The sequence below is a fragment of the Ptychodera flava genome, chromosome 12, assembly GCF_041260155.1.
Source record: "Ptychodera flava strain L36383 chromosome 12, AS_Pfla_20210202, whole genome shotgun sequence".
Lineage (NCBI taxonomy): Eukaryota > Metazoa > Hemichordata > Enteropneusta > Ptychoderidae > Ptychodera > Ptychodera flava.
The window spans coordinates 37,232,561-37,253,055 of record NC_091939.1 but is presented as its reverse complement, the minus strand read 5'-3'; the positions used below and the strand labels follow the sequence as shown (position 1 = coordinate 37,253,055).

General features: G+C 36.2%; 1 protein-coding gene across 1 annotated transcript in view; it reads right to left on the bottom strand.

Annotated features, from left to right (window-relative positions):
* LOC139145779 (uncharacterized) overlaps nucleotides 1–20,495 on the bottom strand; it is a 300,693-nt gene that overhangs the window by 221,467 nt on the left and 58,731 nt on the right. The window contains exons 9-12 of the mRNA XM_070717084.1: nucleotides 19,633–19,884; nucleotides 16,430–16,555; nucleotides 15,461–15,583; nucleotides 10,691–10,860 (exon numbers count right to left, since the gene is read on the bottom strand). Of these exons, the coding sequence (XP_070573185.1) occupies nucleotides 10,691–10,860; nucleotides 15,461–15,583; nucleotides 16,430–16,555; nucleotides 19,633–19,884 (671 nt within the window). The remainder of the gene's footprint in view (nucleotides 1–10,690; nucleotides 10,861–15,460; nucleotides 15,584–16,429; nucleotides 16,556–19,632; nucleotides 19,885–20,495) is intronic.

Below are 20,495 nucleotides of genomic sequence, written 5' to 3'. Positions count from 1 at the left end.
GGATGACCTCGAGAGCGATTCCCAATACAGTACACGTTCGCAGATCGCCGCGGTACTACAGGCTGGTACAAGATAGCAACAAGTTCACCGCGTAAATTGCTAGATTACATATAGCCACATAGGCACTTCTGAAATGTTATCTCCGGCTTGCAAGACAACAAATATCAAAATATTATTATCAAAACCAGAATTTCGGGGCTAGAGAGCGAAACATTGCTGAAAAGTAGCCGGCCAAAATACGGAAGTAGCCGGTCAATTTGGCTGGCATCCGGCTAAAAATGAACACGCGGATTGAAACAGAGAGGCTTGTTGCGATGGACAAGTAGCCTTTGGCTTTTGACCAGAAAAATAAGTGTTCATTGATAATTCAAAGACTGGATCTGTTGACACTAAAGTTTGCTCGTGACTTTCATTGCATTGCATGCACCTTTCCGCAATGTGAGTCTGAACTGAAATTGAAGAGTACGTTTTAGTAAAAGTCCTGTTTTGTTGTGCTGAAGTCCTGTTTTGTTGTGCTGATTTTCGCTACCGTACTTTCTTTTATAGGGTATAAACATTCATACAAAAATAGCTTTTCGTATGCAAAATCAGCGTACGTTAATTAACTGCTAGTATTGTTTAAACAGCATTTTATTTGAAAGGGATTCTATAATACCATCGTTTTTGTAATCTCTTCATGCAATTTTATGAACTAAATGATGACCTCAGGGTAACAGCAAGTGCTGGACGGCACTTTTAACGCTGGTTGGAAATCCTGAGTGCCGGACAGGGGGGCCATCATCAAGTCAGGCGCCGCCTGGTATTGGCCATGCTAAAAGTAGTTCCGGCAGTGCTAATGTTTTGTTTACACTAAAAGATAATCTGTTCGCATATGTTGACATAGAGATTAATCCTCTGATAACTCTGGTTACTCGGGTACGTCCAAGTTAATGGAGCGTTCCCCTCATGGCACTCAATCCTATTAAAATTAACATCCATTATACTGCTCACATTTTGAGCATCGTGCCACTGTCTGTGAATGTGTGTTTGAATCAGTCAATCCAATTTGAACCAATCTCTGCATATACATTGTTTGGCAGTGATCAAAGTTGATCAAATTAGATTTTAATTGATGTGGCTTGTATATTTTATGTTAATTTGCATAATTAACGGTTTTTAACCAACTTTTATGACTGGAAAGCGACTGGCATTATGACTTAGTTATTTTTAACCAACATTTATGCCCGGTTTATGCCTGGATTGCAAATGAAATAGAATGTCTTTATTTTTTATGACCGGTTTGCGACTGGTTTGTAAATGAAATTGAATTTGACCATTTAAGAATGCCCGATTTATGCTCGGATTGCAAATGAAACAGAATTTTACTCTTTAAGTGACCGGTTTGTGCCTGGTTTGTGAATGAAATTGATTTTGACCGTTTGGGAATGCCTGGTTTATGCCTGGATTGCAAATGAAACAGAATCTGAGTATCTTTTATGACTGGTTAATGTGCCTGGTTTGTGAATGAAATAGAATTTGACCATTTTGGAATGCCTGGGAATGGCGGGTGCAAATGAAATGGAATTTGACTGTTAATAGATGACTGGTTTGCACCTGGTTTTAAAATAAAATAAAATTTGAATATTTTCCCTTACTGAAGATTATTTCTACTGCAAATTTACATTAAGTTTGCAGCAAATACGCAGCAAGCACAGCTTGCAGGAAGGAGTTGCAGAAGTTTACAGCTAGCTATGACCCTCCCGCAAACCCTTAGATCAATTTGCAGCAAATTTGCAGTAAACAGCTAAAGTTGCTGCAAATTTGCTGCAAACAAGATTATTGCTGCAAATATGCAGCAACACATGCTGGACATATTGCCAACTATTGCATTCCCAGGGAGTACAGTGAACCATTGCAGTTTGTGACAGTTCATACTCAAGAAAACAAAACTGACGTTTCATTTTTAAATCAGAGACTTGTCTGTCTTGCAAGTTAAACCCTCTGTTTTCTGTGAATGATACCAAAATGCAAGCACTTTCAAACGAAATGTGCGTCTGATCATGCTGATGATCTGTGTAAGGACGCATACACTTTTGCCTCTGCAAATCTGTACCATAAAAATAACGAGAGATGAGAACTTTTCAATGTAGATACACTCAAGTTAATGTCGACTTTGGTATAAACATACCTCCATGGTATAAGCATATACCCGCTACTACCTCAGAGCAGGGCTGTGCTTCAAGCAGAATACAGTACGTGCGTACAGTGCCCTATATACAGTCTGTGTCCCGTCATCGTGAACAAAATCTCGCCTTCTGATGACATTGATGTGAAGGCTTTTGTCCATGTTTTCAGCGATAGAGTTAGATTGCCGAGCACAAATTTGAGGTTTAGGATTAACTCCATTCAATCTACGAGATTTTGGCACCTAACCCACCACAAATTGCAACAGAATTTTTTTCTTCAGAATGCATTTTAGTGAGGTACCCAGAACAACATATTAAAAGTTTACTCGATCCACCTTGGGGAAATATGTCTAATTTGCATAAATCAAATATGGCTGCCAGCAATCCGACAAAATAGCTAATTGGCCATATATCACATATTAAACATGTATTTCAGTGATTTCAAAGTCTGAAACTAGTTATTTGGCTCAGGGAATCATTTTGGAGGTATAATGTTTCATATAGGCACTTCATTAATTTGCATAATTCCAATATGGCGGCCAACATTCCTACAAAAAGACATTTTCGGTCATATACCACATATTAAACTAGCTCTTTCAGTAATTTTAAAGTTAAAAGTATATTTCTTAGGCATGGACAAACGTTTTTCGAGATGCAATGATTTGCATAGGTAATTTGTTAATTTGCATAAATCCAATATGGAGGCCAACATACCTACAAAAGACATTTTCTGTCATATACCACGTATTAACCCTTTGGGCGCCAAGGTCTATTTTTCTCAACTTTATAAATAAACCACGGTCTTTTTTATGCCTTTTGCCAAAATTTTGATAAAAAAATGTAGCTGATGAAAAATGATATCCATTTGGTCAAAAATTATGAAAAAACGTACCGAAAAGTTCACAGAAATTGGTAAAATATTGCATTAAAATTTTTGTGTAAATAATTACAGCAGTCAAAGGGTTAAACAAGCTATTTCTGTGATTTCAAAGTTAAAATTATATTTCTTTGGCATGGACAAATGATTTTTGAGGTGCAATGATTTGCCTTGGCACTTCGTTAATTTGCATAAATCCAATATGGCGGCCAATATACCTACAAAAGACATTTTCTGTCATATATCATGTATTAAACAATCTATTTCAGACATTTTGAAGTTTAAATATATTTCTTGAGCATGAAGAACACCTTTTGCGGTTCAATGTTTTTAAACGACACTTTGATAAGTTTCAGAAATTAATATGGCTGCCAAATTAATGACCAAATAGCTTCTTACATAAATAAGGTTCTGTAGAGATTTTAGCAACCGGAATATCAAGAAAAAACTGTTAAGAGGGCACTGCACCCAATGCAGCGTATTTTGCTCAAAATAATGTTTTCCAAAGATTCATCCAATTTGATTAATTTGTTAACCCAAGATTAAAAATTGGTTAGGCTCACATTTTAGCTTGGCAAGCAGTCGTAAGTTGCATAATATAGAAGGGGCAATTTATGCAAATTTATGCAAACCACCCGATTTTCTGCTTCACTTTTATCCGAATTTCAAGATTTGCAAAGAATATGAATCTAGTCTGGCTTGGTCAAATTTTCTGAAATTTTCACAGTTTTTTAAATGTTATATAACAAAACAACTATTTTGTTTTGCAATAAAATTCTGATGCAAAAAATGTCAGACTCTTAAAAACTGATCAACACATAAACTCACAAAAAATTGAAAATTGCATGCTTAGGAAAGGCTTAAATTAATTCAAACAACTCATTAGCCCAACAGAATCCAACTGTTACACGATACAAGCATGTACATCTGGAAAAATGACACTTGGAAAATGACTCCAGATGTACTTGTTGTATTGTGTAAGAGTTGGATTCTGTTTTGGGATTAATTGTAAGCCTTTGCTAAAGCATGCAGTTTTCAGATTTTTTGAGTCTGTGTCCATAAAGTTTTTATGAATCTGACATTGTTTGCAATAGTGCTAAGTTTCAATTTGTGTGTATTATGGCATTTTTTATTTTGGTCATATTATTTTTCTGGTTTTTTGCTTTGTTGTGTTTATTGTATTTTTACTGTTATGTGTGATGACTTCTTGCCTGTCATCTAGGGGATCTTATAAGGATGCACCCATCCATAAGAAGGGGGTTCAGTCTAAATTAAAAACTAAAGACGTCTTCTTTTAACAGTATACGTTACAGATTACATGTTTTGACACTGTACGGTGTTAAACACCCATACAAATTACGAAAATGCCGTACACAGATGAATCCAATGTTATATTCAGAAAGAGAATATATTATTCAGAAGACTAACAATCATTAACAGTCGTCATATATAGAAAAATTAAAATTTTAAAAATACCACAATTATATGGTGTCGCTCAAATTTGATCACAATTGTACATACCAACGATCAACAATAAGTGTTGTTTCTATCTGTTCAGTGCAGGAAAATTCTACGTTGAAGTTAGACAATGATTTCTGCACAACCAGAAAAACAACAAGAAATATTTAAACCAGAAAAACAAGGATGACAAAAGTAAATAACGTCTGAACTTTAGGTACTTGAGGTCAACTTTAGCAACATGCATAGCAGAAAATGTTTCAACCATGGATGTACCAAAATAGACATCCATGGTTTGAACAGGTCTGTTAATATGTCATAGTTCATAAACAATCACAGGAACTGAATAATAAGCTGTTTCAGTTACTGCACCACTCCCGCACATAATAGGTACCCTGCACACAAATAGGTTAAAGGTCAAAAACCTCTTACTCAGAAGTGTGGGCTGTTTCAGTTATTGCCACCACTCCTGCACATTTGCAGGATTTCCCCTTTTTCTTACCTCATTTGCATATTTTTGACACTGAAACAACGTCACATCCCAACCCCTTCATCTACCTGTACACCAAAATACTGAGATGGTAGCTTTGGCGGTAGGGAGCCTTTGCGTGGGACGGACATACATCCGCACATACATTCCTACATACATACATACATACATACAGACAGACATACAGACGCCATAGACTCACCATATAAGCTCTTTTTGGTATTTATATCAATACCAAATATGAGCTTAAATGAATGTCGAAGGACTTAACAGTTTCTTCTTAATAGTTTCCTAGTGCTAAACACTATACCAAACCCTTATTTATATTAGAAGCTATTAAGCCATGGGGCATTAATATGGCAGCCATATTTAATTTATGCAATTATCAAAGGTTCTTTGTAAAAATTGAACCACTAAAAGTATTACTTCATACCCAAGAAAAATAGTAAAAGTTTAAAATCACTGAAATAGCTTGTTTAATGCGTGGTATATGACCGACAATGTCCTTTGTAGGGATGTTGGCCACAATATTGGATTTATGCAAATTAACAATTACCTATGCTAATAATTGCATCTCGAAAATCATTTGTCCATGCCTAAGAAATATACTCTTAACATTAAAATCACTGAAATAGCTTGTTTAATACGTGGTATATGACCGAAAATGTCTTTTGTAGGAATGTTGGCCGCCATATTGGAATTATGCAAATTAGTGAAGTGCCTATATGAAACATTATACCTCCAAAATGATTCCCTGAGCCTAATAACTAGTCTCAGACTTTGAAATCACTGAAATAGCTTGTTTAACATGTGATATATGGCCAATTATGTTATTTTGTCGGATGGTTGGCCGCCATTTTTGATTTATGCAAATTAGTCATATTTCCCCAAGGTGGATTCGAGTAAACTTTTAATATGTTGTTCTGGGTACCTCTCTGAAATGCATTCTGAAGAAAAAAATTCTGTTGCAATTTGTGGGGGTCCAACCCTATTTTGAGGTTTAGGATTACACTCCATCCCAAGCCGCTGTACGAAAATCCAATATGCTACCTCGCTAACTTTCAACACGTCCGGTTAGCCAGCTATGAGATGCGAATATTTTGACTGGTCGTGACTGTGGACTATTCACATTATCAGCCAATCATATCATCTAAGACATGCTCCTTCTGCTGTCAACGCACAGCCATGTTTTTGGCTGGGACAAGCATACGTCGCGTACCATCCCAAATGCCACCTATATCTTCTCCCCTGTACTCTTAAATATAATGTTAGGATTCTCCGTTGAAAGTAAAGACACGACTGTTTCACTAGTTGGATTGTCATGTGAATGAAAAGGTAATAAATCCCTTTGAAGTGTTATTTTAGCTGGTTGAGCGTACGTTCACCGTTCACAAAGCTAAAGATCATTGCCGATGAACTAGACAAGGTTTTCCTGTCACACAATCTATGTACAATCGAAAGGAGACAAAACTGAAGGTTTTTGTTTTGTATTATGAACGTTTATAACACTATAAAAAGAAAGTACGGTGGCGAAAATCAGCACAAAAAATGAGACTTTTACTAAAACGTACTCTTCAACTGTTCAATGTTCAGTTCGGACTCAGTGAGTGGTAGGATGGCATTGTGGAAAGCTAAAGATTGCCTGCAATTGAAAGTCACGAGTAAACTTTGGTGTCAACGGATTCAGTCTTTGAATTATCAATGAACACTCACTTATTTTTCAGGTCAATAGACCAAGAGTTGCTTGTCCGTGGCAACAAGCCTCTCTGTTTGTGAATTTTCCCATTCTACAATGACTATCAAGAAGTGATTGAAGAGAATTTGACATCAAGAAATCAACTTTCAAAACCATATCCGATTAGTTAACCCTTTAAGTTGTTGGTTTAAACTCTACAGAGTTTGCGCATGTGCATTAACAAGACCACACAGGTAATTTGAAAAACATAGGATACTGGCATAGTGCGATGAGAATCGAAACTTCAAAGTAGTGAGGGATGATATAAGCACAGGAAAATGATGACAAAATGGTACACTATTTTTCAGAAGCTCCAAAGCAGTCCTTTATAACTACTTAAAGAATTTTTCTTTCTGTATTGTTCAGTTAAAACTGAAAAAATACCTTGAAGACACAGTGGAAATGGCTGTTATTATTTGTAAATCAAGCCCTAAGTAAAAACATACAAGCAAATAAAATGTTACAGTTTTTCATGAATACTAATGCTCATGAATATTAATGAGCCATCCAGTACTCTTGGAACTCTGGGGAGAACCCTGCTTAAGGGTGAGCATAGTGACCCAATTGTGAATTCTGAAAGACTAAAATATGAGTGGAGTATTGTCAAAGAAATTGTGTGTGAAAATTACAGGGGGGTTTCATTTCAAGATGCATAGGGCATACTTTTGGATCAGAAAGTTGATGAAATATATCCAAACCTGTGTACATTAGTCAAAACTGGTATGATATTGCCAACAAACACTGCTACTTGTGAAAGGGGCTTTTCCAGGTACAACAGAATAAAAGAACACAATCCAGGGCTAGGCTGAAAGTCAGTTAGTTCCATTATGACAATTGCAATAGAGGCACCATCTCTGAGGAATATTGATAAATTTGACTTCAAGAAGGCATTTGCAGTGTGGTGTTCACTGAAACAAAGGAGAATTATTGACTCAAAATCTACATGTATTGGTATGTCCACTAGTAGCACATCCAGTCTTTGCACCGTCTTGGAGAAGCTCATTGACACTGCCCAAAGACTGGTAAACCACTGAAATAGCATTTACTGTTATTTGATCAAATTTACTAATAATTTAAAACTGGGATTTGTAAATTTACTAAGATTTTTTAAAACCCAGAGGAAACCCAGTGATGTTAATCATGTCAATCCCTTTGTTAACAAATCTCAAGGGGAAAAACAATCTCTGCTGACTGTTGATGTTTTCTGTCCGAACAGGTTTGAATAGGCGATATTTGCCTATATCCATAATAATGGCGATTAACCGGTACTCGGGCAGCAGAGGGTTGCATACATTCATAGCTTCAACAGTTAGGAGAAGTGATCTTAACTTCTGCAAGGAGCATGCAAACATTAATGCAGTTTACAGGGGTTCTGAGCTTATTAACCACCAGAGAATTGTTAGATTAAAAAGCTTGGTCAATTTCTTGTCTTGGAACCTTAAATAAAAGTTAACTGATAGTATATCAAAGCATATCAAATTTCAAAGCAATCAGACAAGCAGTTTCAGGGAAGAAGGCAATTGTTGAAAGAAAATGGACTAATGGACAACAGACAGACGACAACGCAAAATCAGCTGATTTGATAAGCTCCACGCCCCTGACAGTGAAGCTAAAAACTGACAGTGTATAAAGTTAGATCAAGCATCAAGTTTTAGAGTAAAGATATTTAACACCATCCATATTCTTCTAAGTAAAGAAAGGCAACCTCGCTAGCACAAAAAACAACACTATTGGCAATTCAGGAATGACAGCAAGGCTCCTAAATCAAGTAAGCTGATAGTACATGCAGGACTCTGGTCATAAGATATAAATTTGCAATTGTGGGTGATTATAGCTTTGCTATAATTATTGTTAACGTCTGGAGGGACACAGAGAACGGGGCCCCTTTGACATGTATGGGTCACCATGCGTTGCCTACTCCTACCACTTGCTAGATGCACTTGAGACGTAACCTAATCTGCCACCGGCCCTCATTACTGTTATCTAAACTACTTGCGTCACCCTTTCTGTGTCATTATCCATGCGCATATCAGTGTGATCAATGCTATATATCGTCCATTTCAACTTCTGCCACGCTCAAGTTCACACCGCAAAATTCCCACCCACCCTTCACAAAAAAAAAATAAAGCGTGCCTCACTGCAGGGTAGCAGCTCACAATAAAAGAGTACTGTACGTCTTCTATATGGATAGCTTGTACACAACAAGCGACCTAGCGGCCGATATAGCTCCACTGTGTTTATGTACAGAATAACTATTTTTGACACATGTTGATGAAGAAGGTGGAAATCTTTGATAACTCAATGCAGTGGCCAGAAAAAAGTGGCTAAAATAAGCTGCAAACATACAAAATTGAAGATACACCATACTTTGAATATATCACATCCGATCATCCCTAAGAACATGTCAACCAAAGCTATCTGATGAGTAGTTTTTTGAGAATAAAATATTCTCAGACCAAAAATGGCAACAATTGCCCCCCCAAAAATAAAAATTGCAGATTTCATCATAATTTCAAAATATCATACTTAGTTCATCTATAGAAACCTGTATACCAAATTTCAAAGCTGTTAGACAAGTACTTTTTGAGAAACGCATTTTTTGACCAAAAATGGGAAAAATAGCCCCAAAAATTCAAAATTGCAGATTTCATCATTATTTCAATAAATATCATTTAGTTCATCTATGGAAACCTGTACACCAAATTTCAAAGCTATCTGATGAGTAGTTTTGGAAAAACACATTTTTTGACCAAAAATGGCAAAAATTGACCCAAAAGTACAAAATTACAGATTTCATCAGATTCAACATATATTACTAGCTCATCTGTAGAAACCTGTATACCAAATTTCAAAGCTATCAGACCAGTACTTTTTGAGAAAAACATTTTTTGACCAAAAATGGCAAAAATTGCCCCAAAATTACAAAATTGCAGATTTCATCATAATTTCGATAAATATCATTTAGTTTATCTGTAGAAACCTCTATACCAAATTTCAAAGCTATCAGATGAGTAGTTTTGGAAATACATTTTTTGACCAAAAATGGCAAAAATTGCCCCAAAAATACAAAATTACAGATTTATCAGAAATTAAATATATATTACTTAGTTCATCTATAGAAACCTGTATACCAAATTTCAAAACTATCTGACCAGTACTTTTTGAGAAATACAATTTTTGACCAAAAATGGCAAAATTTGCCTTAAAAATGCAAATTTGCATATTTCTGCACAATTTGAACAAATCTGAAATAGATCATCCCTAGGGACATGTGTACCAAATATCAAAGCTATCTGACCAGTAGTTTTGAAGAAGAAGATTTTTAAAGATTTTTTTACCAAAAATGACAAAAATTGCCTTAAAAATACAAATATGCAAATTTCACCACCATTTGAACAAATCTGATTTAAGTCACCCTAAGCAAACTGCATATCAAATTTCAAAGCAATCAGACAAGTGGTTTCAGAGAAGACTTTTTACCAAAAACATCAAAAAATGCCCCAAAAATACAAATATGAAAATTTCACCACGATTTGAATAAACTGAAGTGAGGTCACCCAAAGTGAACTGCATATAAAATTTCAAAGCAATTGGACTTGCGGTTTCAGAGGAGAAGGCAATTGTTGACGCCGGACGCCGACGACGGAAAATCAACCTATTTGATAAGCTCCGCGTCGCTGACAGCGGAGCTAATAAAGTTCCAGGGGGTACTGTCATGGGCCTGTAGTGGGTGCCCGGTAGCACATTGCCTGACGCGCGGTACGAGGGTCCGGTACCGTCGTACAGGCCGCCACGACGCTTCGACGCCCCCACCGTGGCAGTACATGCATAACCCCTGGATTTCGGCCAAACACTTGTCTCAGTGTCGTTCCTTTACGTTAACAGGAAAGAAAAAGCAGATTAATATCTTATAATTGCTTATCTTCAGTAACCAGGCAAGTTAACAAATGATCTACTTTACTCACCAACAATGGAGGATTGCTACTTGAACAATATTTCAATAAAGACTTGATGTGATTGGACCTTGGTAGACCATCCCATATTTCTACATAGTCGTGTCTGCATTCCCATATAGAATTGTGTACACTGCATTCTTCCAAATCAAAACTTTGAAACTGCATGACAATTTTCATTCCTGCAATGAAATAATTACTACATCATATGATGCTTGCAATAAGATTGGCATCAGATAAATATACGTACACCCAAGAAATACCAGCAATATGATTTGTGAGTTTGTTTTTGACCACTAAACGATTTCAAACTTGCACATTAAGCTCACATGTTCACATATAAGAGCGTGAATGTCACAGCTATATCTGTCTGTCTATCTATTTGCGCAATATCTCTACAAAAGCTTATTGGATCAGAGTCAAATCTTGTACATAGTTAAGTTTGCAAATGGTAAGAAGTGATTAGTTTTTGAAGGGTGTGGCTTGCATATTGCAAACTCATTTGCTTGATTAATGATTATAGAAAACACAGATCTACATTGACAACAGCTAGCTGTACGTACACAATTAGATGAGAATTGCTACAAATGCTGATCACACTTGTATATATCAGTGGTGAACGATATTAGGAGATGATATGTAAGTTAGTTGCTAATTTGCATATTTTATGAATTTCCCCAAGTTATGTATACCGGTATATCTGAAATGACATAAATACATTTGACGAAACTTGATATATACTTAGGATATGCTATGATATAATATCATTGTGAGTCATTTAGCATTCAGCATAGCCAATTTGCACATTTAATGAACTTTCCTAACTAGGTCATTATATGTTCTTGACTTTTCACGTATTTGTATTTGATGCAGACAAGATTTGCATTCAATCTTTACAGTATATGTACATCTTCATTATGCCTAATCACATTGTATCAGTGAGTAACATCACGGATGTCCACAAATTGCACAGACATTGTAAGCTATTGATGTTCCTTGAAATAATGCAAAATATATGGTATTTGGGAATTACACTCCCCCATATTTGATGAAACCTTTGAAACAATTCTCTTCACTTTTGCAGTAAACTTGGCTAACCTGATGCATGCTGCCTCTGTCTCGACACTTGTTGCCTTAAAATTTGTTACAAATTATTTAAATGGGGATGGCTAAGAATTCAGTACATGAATCAGTTTGTAAACATATTATGCAAATGTGCGACAAGTAAAAACCAAAACAGATTAACAACCTCCCACACAACATGTTGCGGTCAAGATGTAAGAACTACCGTCATTGGTAGTCATGATTCTGTGAAGGGGATGTTTTTATGCAAACAACAACAAAACAATGGCACTGAAAAATAAAAGTATATCATCAAATTTGATAGTATTTCTGGACATATCACTCTAATCAGAAAAGTTCATTAATTACACAAATCAAACATTTATTGAAGCCCAACTCGCTGTATCTCTATTAATTTATTGAACCCAAAATGTCTTCCTATCATCTCTTTGTTTTCTCTAAATTCTACACGCTGAAGGCATATGACTGCAAATTTTGTAATATTACGAAGGAAACATAACATGCAATGTCACAGTTGAAAACATTTACCCCTATGCATTACATTGGACTACACTGTGCAGTTATGTGAAGATTTCAGTGCAGATATGCACAGTATCAATGGTTTTGGCTTTACTGCGGGGTCTGTGATTTAATATTTGGGCAAACATTTAAATTGCAGTTAATCTTTATCTTGTTCAAAATTGCATATACAGCCCCAGCGGGCTGTTAATAATAAAGTGTATACACACCCCTCAATTATTACATTCTCACAAACTTGTTTTAGCTTGAAAGTAAAATCATAAAAATAATGCTAAAAGATATAGCTAGTGGGGCTTTAACATGACACTAATAAATGTCTTTATTCATAATTAAAGCAATGTGAGCTTAACATCTGCACCAAGTTTCATGAAATTTGATGAACCATTTCTCAGCATATCAGCCTTATTTTGAAAAAAATCATTAAATGTTCAAATCAGCAGTTAATTGAAATGATACAGTAACAATATCTTTGCAAGCAATTACACTTAAAGATAAGCATCTGTACCGAATTTAATGAAATTTGACGTAGAATGTAGGACTTCTAGAATATTACAAGAATTACGAAAGTTCATCAAATATGCAAATTAGCAATAATTGATATCATACTTCTTAATGTCTTCACACGGTATTACAGAACTTTCAGATCAATATCTGTACCACATTTCGGCAAATTTGATGCAGAAGATCTGGACATATCACTCTTATTAGGATGTTCATTTGATATGACAAGCATAAACATCTTTATTCCCTGTTAAAGCAATGTCAGCTCAACATCTGTACCAAATTTCATAAAATTTTTGGAACTATTTCTTGACATATCAGCCTAATTAAGAAAATTAATTTAATATGCAAATCAGCAGTTAATCGACATGATACTGCTACATATCTTTGGACACCATTACATGTACACTACTGGAAAAAGTTTCTCGTAGAAAGCTTCTGAATCATCAAATTCAGCGGTGTCCCACCAGTAACAGAATTCTAATAACTAATTATGCAAATTAGCACCAATTATGCTCACAATACCAGAATAAATAGCTGTGCATATGTATGCCATAGTGTATTATCTTCGTACCAAATTTGAAAAGAATTGATTTGCACATGTCTGAGATATCTGCATGAACAGACGGACATGACCTAACCTATAGATCTAGATAATTGTTAGTTGGGACAAAAAAGGCTTCTACACGAAACTGAATATAATAGCATTATTCTTTATTATCTTTTAAATGGACATCCTTGAGCCCCCGTGGATGGATCCTAAGGTCCCTGTGGACAGAAATCAAGTAATGGAAACAAAACAGGCGTCACACGTACGGCCATATTAGGAGAGAGGATCAAAAAAACAAATCAACATGCATATTTAGGACATAGGGAGTAATCCATGTACCAAGTTTGAATGAATATCACCTGGCATTGCTGAGAAATTTCTGTGAGACACACTGGCATCAAATACAGGAAACAAAACGACTGTCACCCGGATATATTGGATATTAAGATCAAAAGACAAATCAAAGTGCAATGGCTGCATTTAAGCAAAAATATGCGTATTTACGCATTGGAATTGACTCTACGCATTTTTGCATTGTTATGCATTTCTATACGCAAAGGAAAACAGTAAAATGTTTCCAAAAGCACTTCCCGTGACTGAGCTCTGTGACAACCAGACGAGATTAGTGACAGCTTGACATAAAATTTGTTGCAACATTTCTGTCAATTAATCATTCGTTTTGTGTGGAAAGTTGCAGATTCTCTGGGTGTTGTCTGAAACATTGGCATCCTAGTTCAAAGGCACGTACATTATCATGTCAGCTGTGCCTATGAACTACGTTGCTAATTTTCAGGCGAGCGATAGTTTCTTAAACGTATGACACAAAGTGAGTGATTGACAGAAATGTTGCAACAAATTAAATGCCAACCCGTGCATGATCATCGCATCTCGCTGTCGATTAAAGCACGCATGCAGCATGGCGTCGAAAAAAACAACTCTATTTTCTTTCAACTTTGCTCCACGAGTCCTTGAATAAAAACCACCGCAATTATACGGTATCGCTCACATTTGATCAGAATTGGTACATACCAGTATGGGTACCGAAGATCAACAATAAATGTTGTTTCTATCTGTTCAGTGCAGGAAAATTCTACGTTGATGTTATTACAATGATTTCTGCACAGTACGACCAGAAAAACAACAAGAAATATTTAAACCAGAAAAACAAGAATGACAAAGTAAATACAGTCTGAAACTTTAGGTACTGGAGGTCAACTTTAGCAACATGCATAGCAGAAACAGCTAGTTTGAGCAGGTCTGTTAATATGTAACAGTTCATAAAAAATGGTCAGTGGAGTAGCCTGTTTCAGTCACTGGCATTCCACCACTCCTGCATATTTGGAGGATTTTCCTTTTTCTTACCTCATTTGCACATTTTTGACACTGACGTGTTCATTTGAAGAACGTCACATACAAACCCTGCATCTGCCTGTACACCAAATACTGAGATGGTAGCTTTGGTGGTATGGGAGCTTTTGCATGTGACGGACATACATCCGCACATACATACCCACATACATACAGACATACAGACGCCACAGACTCACCCATATAAGCTCTTATTGGTATTTACATACATACCAAATATGAGCTAAAAATGATTCAGAGGGTCAATCAAAAGACACTACTTCACAACCCAACATGGAGAACACGGAGAAGCGTACTGTCACTGTGAAATTGAACCAATGTCGGAATCAACAACATATTGTCCTATTTTCGCCGATACAACAACTTATAAACACAAACTGTTTATAAGTTGAGAGGTCAAACAAAGTTGCGACAAGCACGCTGTTGGGCGTACTGCAGACATTAGTCTATGGAGATTCCCATAGCTGTGGTGGTGGGGTTAAAATTATAAAAGTCAAAACCAGCCCGTAAAAGGCAGGAATTCCGTCTGAAAACTCCACAGCTATGGACCCACAGCTACGTTTCAGCATGTTTGAAACACAGCCCAGTTGTTCAAGTTGTAAGTTGAACTGTTTTCATTAAAATAATGTTACATGTACATTGTACAATCCAAATTGGTAGATTTATTGAACTGCTCAAAGAAGATGCCAAAATTTCAGAAGAAAGTTCCTGCCACTAGTTGCCTTTAATTAAAATATAATGGCCATAATGAAATGACTTACCTAATTGTGCTGATATAAACCATGCACATGATGTGTGACTCTGATAATAATCTGTTTTTGTAGGATACTTTATAAATCCTACCCGATCATGCAACACTTTATCTGAATCATCTTCACATCTACCTGAAATTATACAAACCTTTATCATTATCAGTCTACCGGTACATGTTTGTATTGCTGTACATCAAATGATCCCAGTAAACTTCAGGCTTCAAAATGTGTCTTTTGTTTACATTTATGAGATCGAACACTAGTAAAGTATCATTTTTGTCCACTCTGATTTTCCTAAGCAGTTAAAACAAATATTATCCAGCCACGCTAATACCATAAAAATTTTTCAGGTATAAATAATTCTGTGTCTGTAGTCAGATAATTTTACTAAGAGTTGTCCTTTGAAACATGAAATATTCTAAATATCTGACTACTAGTAAAAATTATTCTTAATTTTCCTTGTTAAAAAACATAATACACTGAAAAAGATATCTCATGGGATTATTTCAAACACACTGCAGAAAACAGAAAGGCTAAGAATAGCTCTATATATCGCGTACTGTGAAATGGCAGTAATGTCTACATGCATTTACTTGCTTGAAGCATCATCATTTGCAAATGACTGCACATAGAGAGAAAACATGTATTCCTGACCAATACCTGGGACTTTAAATGAGATATTTCATCACTAAATAGTTCACTTCTCTAGAGTTTAAGTAACTCAAGATAATTTGGCTGAAATTGTCTGCACTCGCGACATCACAGAAACTAATTAGTTCTTGATATCTTTAATAATTGTTTAATGATAACAATTAAGTAAACTAGCAGAAAGTACCATACCAATAATTAAATACTCTGTGTCTGCATTGTTTATAGTCTATTGCTGTTGCTAAAAGTCTATCTAAAAATCACTTTCACATACTTGTAATCAGCAGTTATATGTTTTGTCAGCATTTGGAAATTTTCAGCATTACTCACCACAAGTCTCATCATGTTCATCTGAACCATCTACACAATCATATAGTTTACCATCACAGACAGCATTTAAGGGAATGCACTGTAGGCCATCCCAGCATTTAAACAAACCAGTTGGGCAGGATACTGCTGCAAGTAGAAACAGAGCAAACATGTTCTACAATGGCAACATTTAACCAAGCACAGTCCCTCTATCCATAGAGGGACTGTGAACCAAGCTCTCCAATCACATGTATGTTTAATGGACAAAGCCCGCCATTTTCTTCAAATTTTTCAATGGAAAAAATCCCCAGTCAATATGCAACCCAAATAGTGACCATAGATGGCTTCAAGGATATATAAAACTGCCTTCTTGCTCTTTACAGCAATGTTCAATGTTTGTCTGGGAGTCCAAGCGATCAGAATTAACTGCCATGGTTGAACCATATCACATAATGACTTACTATGCACACTACTTCATGTCATTGAGTGGAAGAGTGCGTGAGTGGCCTGTGACCTTCGTACAAACTTCAGCACAATTAATGGATAACAAGGAATAACACACGCATGAACAAACTACTGAAAACTAGTAAAACTTGAAAGGGCATTGGCTTGTAAGTTTAACTATAGAATGACACGGGCAGTGAAACAATAGACCCGATTGTTCTATGATAAAACTAAAATGATTGATGTACAGAGTAATACATTTATCTTTACATTCTATGGTGAGCAAGACTTTTAAGACTTTTTCCTGCCATTCCATGCTTTTAAACATGACATGATCACTTGTTGAAACATCGCACCAAGAAGTGCGACTGAACATCGATGACATATCCCAACACTGCCAGGTACTGTTGATTGATACTGCTCACGATTGTTAGTTACTGCTTGACAAAACACAATCTGTTCAAATGTTATTGAATAGGAGATTTCTGTGTGCCTCATACCATTATTTGCAGTTGAATGGTATTTCGAACCAAAAGTGAGTTCGTGGCAATTACAGCGACTCGACACGGCAGCAGTTGCCCTTGTCTTCCGGTCATTTGTGGGATCATTTATATGGCAGTCTTTGCAGCATCTGCTGACTGACAGTGATTTGTCAAAGTCAAAGACCGCTAACACAAACAGCCACTTACAGGAACTCGGCCTTCATTGTTGTGAATACCATAAAATTCATGTCGTAAACATGAACATGCATACAACTGAAACCATAAATTGTAAGACTGTGCATACTGGCACCCTACAACCCACGTAGAAACATAACCAAAATCAAATTTATTTGGGGCAAAGTTCTTTATCTCTTATTAAAAACTATCTACTGTTGATCAACCAATCAGAGTGCACAATTCAGGGTGTTTTATTTACTTGTAAAGCCTTGGTCACCAAATTCCAGAAACGAATGACAGCGCCGTAGTAAAGTACTGTCCAATCAAAAGTGAACATGTCATATTCTGTAGACATCTGGTACGTTTTAATATTCAAATTTGGTAACACAGCGGAAACCAGCTGCAACACAAAATCTGCTGTGCCCTAGGGCATTTATATAATGTGCCTTAAGGCATTTATAGGATGTTCCATTACATTGGAAGGCTATTTCACAAATAAAAGTTTTAATTCATATCCTAAACATGTCACATTGACAAAGGGGACGGTTGACATAAACACATTGAAAACGAAAATATAACAGTTAGGGGCGATAGTTTTTAAGTCAGATAAAGCCCTCGTACGAGGGCTCTTCTGGTATATAAAGTCCAACCCTACGATAAAATGTCTCGGCCTGCGGCCTCGACATTTTATCATTGGGTTGGACTTTATATACCAGAAGAGCCCTCGTACGAGGGCTTTATCCTATACTTCATTCATGCATTAAGACATGCTTTATCGAACAAATAAGAAAATCTTAGTATAAGAGTAATGTCTCAACATGGCCCAGATTAAAATAGTAGAATTGAGACGGTATCGTATGGCCTATTGATGCAGTCATGACCAGAGGACCCGGCAAGTCAAGCAGTAGCTCTCTCCGTGGCAGGGCTGTGTGCTAACAATGTGTTTCCAACTTAAAGGTGTATACATCATTTCAATGATCAATGTCTGCAAATATATTCATCTGACCATGGAGGTAAAAAAGTCCAGCACTATTCAGGACCCGTGCAAGCTTTGTACCCATGTAGGGACTTGTGGTCGACCATGTTTATCAGGCCATGGAGGTGACACAGACTGAGTATATGTTGTCACTAAAACATTTAGCTTTACTCGGGCATATTGTACGCATCAATGGTACATGTATGCCTCAGTCGCCAAAGCATACCGGTATTGCTGCAATATCTCACAATCACCTCAACACTACCATAACAGTCTGCTGAAATTTATTCTTTCATTTTCTGTTTTGATATATTGCTATGCCCCCAGTCCATGAGCAAGTCTACATGGGCAAACAAGATAATTCCACCATTAGGCAATAAGCATTGGGCAATAGGTCACAATCTCTCTACTGTCGTCAGCTCCTCAACTGTTGTAGTTTCAATTACAAAAAATGTGCTCTTTTACGTACAGCAAAGAACGGTATATTGAAGAACAGGATTGTTCGTTAAGTTCCACAAACACTGGCTGACCGTCAAAATGTAACTTTAGCAAACGGCATCGGTACTAGGGAATCCCTAAACTTCAACACTGCATTCTCAATATATAGCCATATAATTCTATGCATGATATGTCACTGTGTGTATTTTTTTCACACATGGAATTAATGGTACAGACCATTTATTCTTTCTTGGGATGGTTTTATTTAATTATAATGTCTAAAACCAGGACGGATTATATGCGTAGTTGACCCATTCATGAATCAGTATCTTTCAACATGTTAAACATGTGAGAGGTGCCCTTTGTCCTTTGAAATTTTAAGCTGAAAAATTGAACACAAAGGCAGAACAAGGTACAGGGAATGCAAAAGCAGCTCTTATCAAAATTATGTTCATGAAAATTATGGCAACATTTTCACAGAAAATATTTCCTGCACTGCCATTTTTGAAAGCCGATGAACCTTGGCAAAACTGAAAACCATTCCCGATTTTATCGCAATAAATAAAAAGTATTATAATAATGAATTCAATAACAACTATCAATGATAAGCATCATCAGCAGTAATGAAAATCTACACTTAGTCTATCAATATCATGCAATCAAATGATCAAATGTTACAAAAAGAGTACCATGTTATTCTTAAATACCTGTACTTATTCTGTGGAAATGATGAAAATTAACATCAGCCATTAAATCTCCAGATCTGGAATTCTCATGTTCATGTAAGTGACAAACATGGTCAAAGATTGCATAGTTGACACTTAGGCAGAAAAACTCTGTATAATTTCGACAAATGTGCAGACATTCTTGTTCTGATGTCTTTTCAAAGATTGGTCCATTACTTAGGGATCCCACGTAGTGAAAAGGATATCTCACAAAGTCTTCATAAATATCACCCTCTAAATTAAATAAAATGAAAGATGATTTTTGGTGAGGAAAGTACAGTTTTAAATGATGGAAATGGTAAATTGTGTAGTACATAAATTATGGCAGAAGCGTCTGTACTTAAACATTACTGTTTATCACATTTCACCTATAGTGCCAATCATTTGATTGGCTAAAAGTCCACCATGTGACACTCAAATAAATGTGATGTCACATATGGTTTGATTTGCTACTGCCCATAGACTCTTGCCTGCTACACAGCCGTTTGAACACAAGTTCAAAGCAAGCTCATGCATTGTAGTATATAAGCACCACGCCAGGGAACTCTTGCACAAGATACCGGTATATAAAAATGTGTTATTCAAAAATGTGCCCGTCATTTCAAATTGTCGTCCGATTAACGTAGTGCAAATACAGGATGTGATAATTTCAAATGTATGGTGTAATAAAATGAATAACACATGAAGATCAGAAAATATCACAATTTGTGGCATGCCCTGACTGAAATATCAGGATCACCATCCCTTGGGTAGGCCACAAATCATGATTTTGCCCTCACTGTGGGGTGTTAATCATTTAAATGTCAGTATCAATTCTATACGTTTGCCAGTTGCTCCACATAAAG